At 44.6% G+C, this 13569-nt stretch overlaps 2 protein-coding genes across 2 annotated transcripts in view; both read right to left on the reverse strand.

Moving 5' to 3' along the window:
* The window catches only part of LOC308308753 (NACHT, LRR and PYD domains-containing protein 3-like), a gene marked incomplete at its 3' end in the record, with an annotated part of 216176 nt that overhangs the window by 3686 nt on the left and 198921 nt on the right, over positions 1 to 13569 (reverse strand). The gene's annotated exons all lie outside the window — the stretch shown is intronic.
* Positions 639 to 9482, reverse strand: LOC308308437 (protein NLRC3-like; the record flags this gene model as incomplete). The annotated part of the gene is made up of 7 exons (XM_080753853.1): positions 639 to 673; positions 835 to 914; positions 3011 to 3163; positions 3247 to 3420; positions 3979 to 4152; positions 5560 to 7329; positions 9478 to 9482. The coding sequence occupies 7 exons, from the start codon at positions 9480 to 9482 to the stop codon at positions 639 to 641; spliced, it is 2391 nt and encodes a 796-aa protein (XP_080609979.1).

A 13569-nucleotide genomic window follows, 5' to 3' on the forward strand; every position in this document is an offset into this window, starting at 1 on the left:
TTTTGGGGAAATGTTCTTCATTTCAATACAACAATGCATTGATAAAACAATTTAAAGTGCTGTAGTTGTAATTTGTACTTTTTTATACTTGAGTATTTACTTGAGTAAATACTTTGTCCACCACTGGTTGTCAGGACAGAAAAATGTCCAAACATGGAATAAATTCCTTCTCAAGACATTTCCTCACTAATGTGTTTGTAAAGATGTCTAGTAACACATTTCAAAAGGTTGAGACTCCTCTAGGGCAGCGGGAACAGCCACGCCCACTTTTCCTGCTCGTCACAAAGCCTTGTTTTGTGTGAGAATCTATATTTGTGGGAGCGTGTCAAATTAAAAAGTATCTTTATTAGTTTGTTGAATACTAGGAGACACTGCTCCTCAGGAGTCCAGATCACCTGGAGGTCCTCTGGTTCCTCCACACACACACACACACACACACACACACACACACACACACACACACACACACACACACACACACACACACACACACACACACACACACACACACTTCTCAACACTTTGTATCTGCTGAATAAGAGCTAAGCCCATGTTGCCACTTCACACAGTGATTGAACTGTGTTTTAAATGGTCTCTCCAGGGGTCTTGAACCCCAGTGTTAGTGTTACTAAACACCTTTAAAATACATTGGTGAAGGTTTTTATAATATCCCCTGAATACAGGGAGGGAGGGGCCAACAGAGTATAAAACAGTGTATAAAATGTCAATGTGACAGACAGAGAGATAGACAGACAGACAGACAGAGAGATAGACAGACAGACAGACAGACAGACAGACAGACAGACAGACAGACAGACAGACAGACAGACAGACAGACAGACAGACAGACAGACAGACACTCACATCTTGTAAGGAGTTGAGGTTTAATCCAGTGTTCTCCTCCGTGATTCACACTGTAGGAAATAGAACAACAATGAATCAATGTCTGACTGTCTAACACACTGTCTCCACTACCTGACATAGTTCTGTTCATTTTGATATAACATTGTTATAACACACACGCACGCACACACACACACACACACACACACACACACACACACACACACACACACACACACACACACACACACACACACACACACACACACACACACACACACACACACACACACACACACACACACACACACACACAAACAACATTGAATATAGGACACTATCACTGTATATTAAATCTATGTTATAATATAGGACACTATCACTGTATATTAAATCTATGAATAGAACCATGGATCATATAGGATCAAATGATCGTCTGGCACTAATTGTCCCAGATTAAAGACTGAACTGGTAAAAACAGTGTTTTGTTTTAGTGTCCAAACCTCTTGGAATGATCTACAGCTCACACTAAAGATCTGTTCTCCTAGAACACGGTGGGCAGTTTTTATTTACAGAGTTCCATACTGACTTTGATAGGCCACATTCTCATAATATAATTCTGTTTAGTCGTGCGAATGGGAGGGGTGAAGTTGCCACATTCTTGCATATTCAACTGATATGTTTGCGCTCACTCTGCACTTTGTCATCCGCAACAAGGACTCGCTTAGAAGAACACATCCAGGCTGCATAATAATGCCTCCTTCAAATCACAATGTAACCGCAGGACCCCCGCCAAATTGCGGTGCAGGCATTAGTCTATTTATCTCGGTCAGAAAAGGGCGATCAAAAAATAAAACCTGCGGCGGCCGGCGGTACTCGTCTTGCAAAATCCTGCAATAAACCAGACAGATCATATAGAGCTTATACTTAGTTTATCAAGATATGAATGTATTTTCAACGTCTCTCTCTCTCTCTCTCTCTCTCCCTGCCTCTCCTCTCACCCTCCCTCTCTGCTCTCTCTCTCTCTCCTCGCTCCGCACGTAACCTCGCATCACCAGGCTTTCTCCGCGTGTAAAACGTCTCCATTTGGCACATGATTTGGCACAGAGAGCGAGAGAGAGAGAAAGAGAGCGAGCGAGCGAGGGTGAGAGACCCACAAATCGGCCTATGGCTATATTATATTAGGCATAGCCTATATAGGATACATACAATATTTCTCCTCACTCCAGTGGCACTTTCCATTTATCTGACTCTGTGAGCAACTCCTCACAAAATAAACTATGCACGATTGAGGGAGCGGTGATCAGAAATGAAATCATTCACTGAGGAGACGGCCATGGGCCGTAGGCTAATGGTCAGAAATCTAATGGGAGCGGACGGTCGGGAGGAGGATTTAACTTATTATATATAACTATGGATTCAACCCGCACATGGCTCTATAATCTACCACAATGTTTCATTGCCTGTATTTGAGACGGATGCATTCACACCAACAGTGAAGCGCATGCTGTAGCGAATCGAAACCACTGTTTTTTTGTTGATTTGCATTTGTTTCTTTGATTCGAAAAATACTACGGATGCGTCATCACACATGCCCAAACGTTGTGTATTTTCCGACAATACGTTACACGATTTATTTTCTCAATAAAACGTGCCTGTGTGTATGCCACCTTTGATAAAGTGAGACAAGGGAAAAATACTTGAAACACATTCTAAATGTATTTTTCAAATATAATTCATTCATATATTGATTTATTTTCTTTCTTGTATGCATGTTTTCATGTTTACAGCACAGTATGTCATTTACTCTGATATTCATGTCAGACATACTTTAACATGTCTAGAGTCTTGTTGTGCTGTTATCTCATTCTGGACTGATTTTCTTTAATTTATATATTTTTTGACGTGTTTCAACTCTGGAAAATCACAGGATGAACGATGACTAGTTCATCATTGTGTGGGCTCACATAATAAAAAAAGATGGAATTCTGAGGATTGTTGTGGTGGTCTTGTACATCTAAAGAAGGGATGTAAGGAAGAGGATGGTTGTGGAGGTCTTGTACATTGGATGTTATGGGTGAAGCCCCCCTCCCACCTGGACAGCCAGTTCAACATTGTAAGGGAAACACTGCACTAACCAACATGGACACAGTCCAAGTCTACTCACTTCAGAGTCTCCAGTGCAGCAGAGAGCTTCTTCAGACCAGAGCCTCCTAAGTGGCTGAAGTTCAAGTCCAGCTGTTTCAGATGGGAGGGGTTGAAGGTCAGAGCTGAAGCCAAAGAAGAACAGCCTTCCTCTGTGAGCCCACATCCTGACATCCTGCAGAGAAATCCGTATTTAACAAAGTGCTGTTGATGTTCAAGTAGAGATCCACACAGAGAGAAAACACACTATTTATTTACCTCAGGATCTGCAGTCTACACTCTTCACTCTTCAGTAGAGCAGAGAGTTGGTCCAGTTGTGATTCCTGCAGGCAGTTGAAACTGATGTCCAATTCTCTCAAATGGGAAAGATTAGATCTGAGAGCTGAGACCAGGATGTTGAATCCTGTCTGTGTGATGTTACAGCCAGCAAGTCTGTAATTAAAGATTACATATCTGGATTGATTATCAGGGTTTTGGAGGAGGGACCAAAGAGATGGAAAGAACAGACAGACAGGAATAATGTGAAGTAAATCATGGTCATCTTCCAACAGGAAGCTAACTGACAGGAAACAGGAAGCAGCAACTTAACAACAGATGATCCAGCAGACTGACTGAGAGAGGACAGACAGACAGACAGACAGACAGACAGACAGACAGACAGACAGACAGACAGACAGACAGACAGACAGACAGACAGCAGGGTAGTTGCCAGGTATACAGTAGTAGATGGTAATCACATAGTTATTAATTAGTATATATTTATATAATATATAAACCAGTAAGACACCTAAGGGTGAAAAAGCAACCTCGCCCTAAAGTCGCGCAGGACGTAATTCGCACAGGATGTAATTAATTTGTGAGTTTATAGATTGGCCATTTTCACTATATTTAGACAGTTCTGTTTGAATACATTTATTTTGGGGGACATGTTCACAGCCACGCCCACTTTTCTCTAAATAATGCTAAATAATGCTGGTTAATTAATCTGACCTCAGTATCTCCAGTTCACAATGTGGACTCTTTAATCCAGCAGAGATAAGTTCCATGAATGAATCCTCCACGTCGTTATAACTGAGATCCAATTCTGTTAGATGTGAAGGATTGGAGCTGAGAGCTGAAGCCACAATTTCATAATCTGGCGTTTCGAGCTTGCAGCCAACAAGTCTGTAAATGTAGAATATGTCAAAACAGAGACAAGACACAAGTTCAAGTACATGTTATAGGAAGAAAAAAAACATGCCCCCAAAAAATCATGAAAATAAATCAGTCAACCCACAACCCAATCACATGGTGAGGGTTGTATACTCAGCAGAACCAAAAGCATTTCCACAGTAGTTTGTGTGCGTCTTTAATGATTATTTTATGTTCATAGGAGTTTTGTCATTCTAGGGTCAAGACTACTTGACCTTTGGTGTTGTCAATGTTTTGAGGGCACAAAGGTCAAATGCCAGGACAGGAAGGTCATCAAATAAAACAATGATTTAAAGTCCACAGAAATAATTAATTTAACTGTTATTGCTATTAACGAGTATACTTAATTAAGTGAATTGATGCACACGCAAACACACACACACACACACACACACATTCAGACAAACACACACACACACACACACACACACACACACACACACACACACACACACACACACACACACACACACACACACACACACACACACACACACACACACACACACACACAGGGACGTGCTGGCCATTGGGAAAAGCGGGACAACTCCCAAACGGCCGGTTCATTCCCGGCCATTAGGAAAAAAAATAAAAAAATGTCTGCCTTTTTTCCATTTTGGGCGCTGAGCGGCCAACAAAGTAAACCGTCACTATCGGGCAGAATCCTCGTATCTCCAAGTTTAAAATTTGTAATCTTTTTTCGCAATTAAAGCCCTGCTTCATCATACAAGGCTGTCGCGCAAAAGTAGTGAATACTGCCGATCTACAAGCACACAACGCCTCGCAACCTACAAGCACACAACGCCTCGCGGTGCGAGGCATTGTGTGCTTGCAGATCGGCTGTTTTCACTTGTTTAAATCATTTTTGAAATGATAAATACACAACAAACGGTTTTGGACATACAAGGTTTCCACCCAACAACGACGAAATATAACTTATGTAATTGGCCCACTGGCTTGTCACTTTGTCACAAATCTTTGAGTAGCAGCAGCGCTATAGAGAGAGAGAGAGATCTCTCTCTATAGCGCAATGAGGGCCTCTCCAACTCTTTTTCCCGGGCTGAATCAGGGGCCCAGCATGTCCCTGCACACACACACACACACACACACACACACACACACACACACACACACACACACACACACACACACACACACACACACACACACACACACACACACACACACACACACACACACACACACACACACACACACACACACACACACACACGTTAGTGTTTTATTGGCCAAGGATCTATCCTTTATTTGCACAATACCACCAGACCTGATTAATTAACCATCATTTCTACTTATAGTGTAGGTGTGATGGTAGATTGATTCTCTTCTAATAGGTTTTCTCTTCACATGACTACTAACCGAGCCTTTCTGGTGTTCCTCACAGCTGGGACCAGTCTGGATTTCCCATAGTCTGATGCTCTGTATTTGTGCAGGTCCAACTCATCCAGAACCTCCTCTGACGTCAGCAGCATGTGGGCCAGAGCTGAACACTGGCTCTCAGACAGGTCTGTCTTTGATCCGTCCCCTGACTCCAGGTACTGTTGGATCTCCTGATGCAGTGAGTGGTCGTTCATCTCCATCATACAGTGCAGGATGTTGATACATCTGTCAGGAGAGTACCTTTGATCATTCATCTTCTTCAGGTTGTCAATGACTCTCTGGATGCTCTCTGAACTGTGGTCTGTCTGATCCAGCAAGCCTCCCAATAGACTCTGGTTGGACTGCAGTGAGAGGCCATGAAGGAAGCGGAGAAAGAGGTCCAGGTGGCCATTCTTACTCTCTGAGGACTTTTCAAAGGCTCTCTTCAGGAAGTCTTCCAAGGTACTGACATCAACTCCCAGGAATGTCTTCAGTACCTTCCTGTTCCTCTGTGTGTAACAGTGGAACAGGTAGACTGCAGCCAGAAACTCCTGGATGCTCAGATGAACAAAGCTGTAGACCTTTCTCTCAGATTGAACAGTCTCTTCTTTGAAGATCTCTGTGCACACTCCTGAGTACAGTGAGGCGTCTTTCACATCAAGACCACACTCTTCCAGGTCTTCTTGGTAGAACATCATGCTACCTTTGTCCAGATGTTCAAACGCCAGCCTGCCCAGCTTCAGAAGAACCTCCCTGTCAGCTTCCATGAGCTGCTGTTGATTCTTTCTCTGGTGTTGCATCTTTCTCTGTCTCTTGTTTGGTTTCTTTTTCTTGTCTTTATTCTTTACCTTGTGTGTCTCGTCATACTTCAGATTCTTCCTCTTGGTCTGGACCCACAGGAAGTGGCTGTACATCGCAGTCTGGGTCTTGGGCAGCTTTTCGGTCTCGTCTGTCTTCAACATGTCCTCCAGAACGGTAGCAGTGATCCAACAGAAGACTGGAATGTGACACATGATGTGGAGGCTCTTTGATGTCTTCACGTGTGAGATGATTTTGCTGGCCAGCTTCTCATCGCTGAATCTCTTCCTGAAGAACTCCTCCTTCTGGGGGTCTGTGAACCCTCGTACCTCTGTCACCAAGTCAACATATGCAGGAGGGATCTGATTGGCTGCTGCAGGTCTGGTAGTTATCCAGAGGAGGGCTGAGGGGAGCAGATTCCCCGTGATGAGGTTTGTCAACAGCAAGTCCACTGATGATGTCACTGTGGCATCAGAGACGATGTCATTGTTGTTGAAGACATCAGAATCAATGTCAATGTTCTTGAATTTCAGCCGAAACCTGCTTTCATCCAGACCATCAAAGATGAAGCCAACCTTCCAGACAGCGAGCTGCTCTGCTGTGATCTTCTTTAATTCAGGGTGGAAACGATGAATCAGTGAGAGAAGACTGTGTTGCTCGTCTCTGGCCAGGTTCAGCTCCCGGAATGAGAAGGGAACCAGGAGAATGACATCTTGATTTTCCAAACCCCTTGCCCAGTCCAGAGTGAACTTACGCACAGAGAAGGTTTTTCCAATGCCAGCGATGCCCTTGGTCAGAACTCTTCTGTTTGGTTTATCTCTGCCAAGGAGGAGGGGCTTAAAGATGTCACAGCATTTGATTGGTTGCTCATGGAGGGTCTTCTTGGAAGCTGTCTCTAGCTGCCAGACCTCATGTTGGTTATTAACCCCTTCACTCTCTCCCGCTGAGATGTAGAGCTCTGTGTAGATGCTGCTGAGGGAGGGCACTTCAGTGACGTATGTCACACGATCAAGACGGTTCAAACCGACCTTATAAACCTTTAAATACTCCAGCGGACTGACACCTGCTATGAGAAGAGAATGAAGACATGTTTAACATGTTAAAGTTAATTTAAAACTTTACATCGAATATACAATAGGCCTACCATTAAAACTATTTCTTATACCCGCCAACAAATCTACAATTCGTAAAAAATAGGGGGGAAAAAAGTGAAATAAATGTTCGTATATGTTAATCATCAGCATTTGGACATTGATTTAGGAACACAATGTGGACATTTAGTCTGATGATATTTTCTTCAATTTAAAGATTTCAGTAATCAATATAAAAATGATAATTTGTGTAAAATGTGTCCAGTCTTACTTTGTTCACTTGTGGTTTGTCTGGATGTCTTCTGTTCAGGTGTGGTTCTGACTCTCTCTCTGTGGAGAAGAACACATTATAATAGATAATAGATAGTTTAGTAACTTATTATTTAATTAACCACTTAAAACCTATGTACTTTGTCCTTCAATGAATAGCGCCGATACAAGCTCAGGAAGTGCTGTGATGCCAATCATGCCATGTGTTGTGAGCTTGTAGATCTGCTCTTTATTTCCATTCCAACAAGAAGCAGAGTGTGTGAAGTACCTTACAGACAAGGCCTTACAGACCAGGCCTTACAGACAAGGCCTTACAGACAAGGTGAATGGAGGACATTGGAGGTAGTGGTCTCACTTTACTGGATGCATAGACATGCTGGCCATTGGGAAAAGCGGGACAACTCCCGAACGGCCGGTTCATTCCCGGCCGGTCTAGGCCGGCCGTTAGGAAAAAAATCAAAATACAATGTCGGCCTTCGTTCCATTTTGGGGGCTGGGCGGCCAACAAAGTAAATCGTCACTGTCGGGCAGAAAACCTTGTATCTTCAAGTTTCAAATTTGTACATTTTTTCGCAAAGCAAAGCCCTGCTTCATCATACAAGGCCGTCGCACAAAAGTAGTGAAAACAGCAGATCTACAAGCACACACAAGAACACCTCGCAGTGCAAGGCGTTGGGCTGTTTTCACTAGTTTAAATCATTTTTAAAATGATAAATACAAAACAAACGGTTTTGGACTTACAAGGTTTCCACCCGACAACAACGAAATATAACTCATGCAATTGGCCCACTGGCTTCTCACTTGTCATGATCTGAAATGGCAAATCTTTGAGTAGCAGCAGCGCTATAGAGAGAGATCTCTCTCCATAGCGCGCAATGAGGGCCTCTCCAACTCTTTTTCCCGGGCTGAATCAGGGGCCCAGCACGTCCCTGACTGGATGTAAATAAAAATGTTACGGGGGGTGAGATCTGATTTATTTAACCACATCTGGGTGAACATTCAGACAAAATAGCAGACCTACAAGCTCATGACATGTACCGGTAGATGTAGCAGGGACCACCCACTGTATATTATAAGAATATGTGGAGAATAACCTTTTCCCTAGATTTCATAGATGGCTTCATAGAGTTGTTTGACATACATTATCATGTTTATTAATATGTTGGATTCATGTTAATGTTTTCAGACAGTGAACCTTTTTACAGTCATTGGCTCTGCTCTTTTTCCCTCTCACACTTACTCTCAGAAAATAGCAGATCTTCAAGCTCACGTTCCTCATCACACAAATAATTGGCGGACCCCTGTAGTAACTCTGAGGACCCCTAGGGGTCCCGGACCCCCTGTTGAAGACCCTTGCTCTAAATACTTCATTGACCAGGATTCCTAGCTATACATGGTCACCTCCATTTCCCCTCTAAAAAGCCAAATACATATCATTTAGGGGGTCCTCACCAAATAGATATCATTTAGGGGGTCCTCACCAAGTACATATCATTTAGGGGGTCCTCACCAAATACATATAATTTAGGGGGTCCAAAAGGCCAAATACATATCATATAGGGCATACATGTAGGGTTGGGTACGGTAACCGCCGTACTGCCGTACCGCGGTATACCGTGGCCTACCGCGGTGTCAGGGTCCTTACCGCGGTAAAAAAGACAAAAAATAGGCTATTTTTTAATGAGAACGAGCGAGTTTTAAAACTGGGGAGAAGCGAGGACCACTAGCGCTCCATGCCGCTCTGTTCTGGGCCGCGTACCACATGTTTGGAAGCTCTGGCCGTCAAAGGAAGAGTGCGCTTCCAAATCGCGTCGGAGACAAATCCTTACTGGAGCAGTAGCCTCGTAGCCTAGCAGCAGCGTTAAACTTTCTCCATAATCCACATGACAAGTATGTTTATACATTCCTTGTGGCAGTTTCTTTTTCATTCACGGGCGGAGCACGAGGACTAAAACCGAAAACGAAACTAGTGCTGGGCTGCTGGTTAGACGCTAGGGATTGTCACTTACTACTTTCGACTGCAATTGCAGCAGCTCGCGTGCACTGTCGTTGTTCTTACAACCTTTTCTGTCAAGTCTGGTAACTAAACCTGCCTACTTGTTTATATCACCACTCAATCAATGTGAATTGCGACGTGAGTTTACAGAATCACACAATCTACCCGTCTCATCGTTTGATTGTTCACACACAGCATGTAGTTTCTGAGAAGCCACAGTGCGTTACTATAGAAACCCGACACTGCACAGATCTACAAGCTCAGAACGTGTCGTGGACGCGACGCGTTGTAAGCTTGTAGATCTGCTACTTTCAAAGCCAGAGCCGCTGTGCTGTGCTGTACGGGGAAGTATAACTCGGGCTTATAGGACCGTGGAGCTGTGAATTTTGGGCAAATGATAGGACTATTTTGGCTTATCGCCGAACCTTAATTAATAGATACGGGGGTGCGGTAATTACCGCAATACCGGCGGTAAATGGGAAGACGGTGACCGCGATAACAAAATGACGATACCGCCCCACCCCTACATACATGGTCACCTTCACTTAACACTTGGGAGGCCAAACTTGTTCAGTAACGAGATACGGCCACTAGAGGTCACTCTGCCAAAAGGAGTTATCTCGTTCCTCAACGAGACAACAAAGGGTTAATGTGCAGCGTGCTGCGCGCATCCTGTGTTGTCTGTGAATGACTCTAGTCCATACGTCACACCGTGGCTCGCGGAGAGAGAAAATGGCGCGACCAGGCTTCATTGATTTCCATTCTAGGCTGAAACATAAAAAGGGATTTATCTATGAATGAGGTGCAAAGAACGCGAGAGAAGCAGAGATCTGATTGTTTTCACGGCGACACTATAACGCGATGGTCGGCCCCCGTTTGGATTTTAGTTTCGCGAGCGTTTGTAAACAAATGGATTACCACCTGAAGACATCAAATTTTCCAGGCCAAGGCTACATTCACCAAACGTGAATGGAGGAGAAGCATCGTTAGATGTAATTATAATCATAGAACTCTGGGCAACCAGTGACTTCCAGGAAAGTCTGGATGGAAACCGAGGAAGATTGGTGACGCTGGAGAGACAGATGACCACCAGGAAGAGCCTGGCGTGGGTGTATGAGGTTAGCAACCTCATGCACAGCACTCGCGAGAGGGCACCAACTCAAGCTAAAGACATTTATACAGATACCCTCAGAGTCTCCCGAGAGGGGGGGAGTATGTGAGACTCAACAATACAAACACAACGGTAACAGCCCTTAACTAATCACAGCTAACGAGATGGCTCACCTAAACAACATCAGCTGGGGAGAAATTGGAAGTAAAGTGTCACTGCGAGAACATCTGCAGGAACACAAAAGGTAAAAATACATCAAGCCAGGAACAAGTGTGGAGAAGAGGGGTCACAGGTGCAGCGCACAACTTGGTTGGTGAGTTGGTGAGACGAAGGAGAACTCCAGGCAGGAATAATCCCACAGTACTGGAGAACTCTACGCACCTGTGTCACCTCAAGACCTCAGGAGGGACCCACCCAATACCTCCCCAGAGAAGCCTCTTGTTGGGAAAAAAACGAATAGTGCAGGAGAGGGGAGTTTAGCCTTGGTCAGGAGGAGGAGATGGGCAGTGATTTGGCCACCACTGCCGACCCGGCCATCAGGAGGGTGTTGTGGTTTGCGGGTCGAAACACCTTACGATCGATGGTTACCACCTGAAGACATCAAATTTTCCAGGCCAAGGCTACATTCACCAAACGTGAATGGAGGAGAAGCATCGTTAGATGTAATTATAATCATAGAACTCTGGGCAACCAGTGACTTCCAAAGTCTGGATGGAAACCGAGGAAGATTGGTGACGCTGGAGAGACAGATGACCACCAGGAAGAGCCTGGCGTGGGTGTATGAGGTTAGCAACCTCATGCACAGCACTCGCGAGAGGGCACCAACTCAAGCTAAAGACATTTATACAGATACCCTCAGAGTCTCCCGAGAGGGGGGGAGTATGTGAGACTCAACAATACAAACACAACGGTAACAGCCCTTAACTAATCACAGCTAACGAGATGGCTCACCTAAACAACATCAGCTGGGGAGAAATTGGAAGTAAAGTGTCACTGCGAGAACATCTGCAGGAACACAAAAGGTAAAATCACACTCGTGTGAACTGATCGGTGTGTGTGTGTGTGTGTGTGTGTGTGTGTGTGTGTGTGTGTGTGTGTGTGTGTGTGTGTGTGTGTGTGTGTGTGTGTGTGTGCCCCGTGTGTGTGTGTGTGTGTGTGTGTGTGTGTGTGTGTGTGTGTGTGTGTGTGTGTGTGTGTGTGTGTGTGTGCCCCCTGTGTGTGTTTGTGTGTGAGTGTGCCTGGCCTATGCCTGGCCTATCCTGAACAACAGCGCCCCTCCCTTAACATGTGTGGTCAGAAAAGGTTACTGCAGGCTACATACCCGGAGACAGACAGACAGACAGACAGACAGACAGACAGACAAACAGACAAACAGACAGACAGACCCACACACACGGCCACGTATAGGAGCGTTGTGACCACCGCTCAAAAATACATCAAGCCAGGACCAAGTGTGGAGAAGAGGGGTCACAGGTGCAGCGCACAACTTGGTTGGTGAGTTGGTGAGACGAAGGAGAACTCCAGGCAGGAATAATCCCACAGTACTGGGGAACTCTACGCACCTGTGTCACCTCAAGACCTCAGGAGGGACCCACCCAATACCTCCCCAGAGAAGCCTCTTGTTGGGAAAAAAAAACTAATAGAGCAGGAGAGGGGAGTTTAGCCTTGGTCAGGAGGAGGAGATGGGCAGTGATTTGGCCACCACTGCCGACCCGGCCATCAGGAGGGTGTTGTGGTTTGCGGGTCGAAACACCTTACGATCAAATTTTCCAGGCCAAGGCTACATTCACCAAACGTGAATGGAGGAGAAGCATCGTTAGATGTAATTATAATCACCTTCCTCAATCGTCAGTGGACACTCACGTGCACACGCACAAAGCTTCCGAGGCTCTTCAAAATAAAGCGTGAGTGAACGGCAGCAGCAGCAACAGCTAGAAATGTTAGAAACCTTGGCTTCCCATGTGTTAATGTGGCCCGCAGATTAATATCGGAATACTGATATAGTATTGTTTTCAGCTGTTACAATTCCAAACATGCAAACATGACCCGCTTTAATTACTTCAGTTAATAGTCCGGTTCACTATGTTAAGGAATGTTTATTCGTTCAAAATTTGTGGGGATTTGTAAAACTATACATTTTTGGAATCTTCAGAGCATGGGGAATCCAAAAATCTTTGTTTGCATTTGCACAGACAACTGCAAAGCCGCCATATTGGACGTTCAAAATGGCCGACATAAAATACATAATTTGTGCTATCTTGGATTCTAGACAACCTAGAAGCTTAATTAAACATGCCAATCCTATGTTTTCTGGGTCAAGGAATCAAATGAGTAAATGATGGGTGTAAAATATTCCGGACCCCCACCCCCTTTCTGGGGGTTATCTATTTTGGGACCTCCCAGAACAGTACGCCAGCCAGTTAATGTCCAATTTTCATAATATTAGTGTTGTTTTGTAGGTTTTAAAACATCCTGAGTTCATTGATTACACTTTTAAAGCAGCCAGAATAACCTTTCTGACTTTTGGTTGGGGTCTTTCCTCACCGGGGACCCCCCAGACAGACCCCTGAGCCTATCTCAGTAATCGCTCTGCTCCTGCTCCAGAACAATGTTAAATTATATCATAATTGAAGCATAAAGGTTGTTGTAGCTGGGCTCTGGAAACAGAAATGAGTAGTAGCAAATAACAGGGGTCTTCCACAGGGGGTCCGGGACCCCTGGGGGGTCCTCATAGTTACTAATGG

This window comes from Nannobrachium achirus, assembly GCF_963921795.1.
Source record: "Nannobrachium achirus genome assembly, chromosome: 23".
Classification (NCBI taxonomy): Eukaryota; Metazoa; Chordata; class Actinopteri; order Myctophiformes; family Myctophidae; genus Nannobrachium; species Nannobrachium achirus.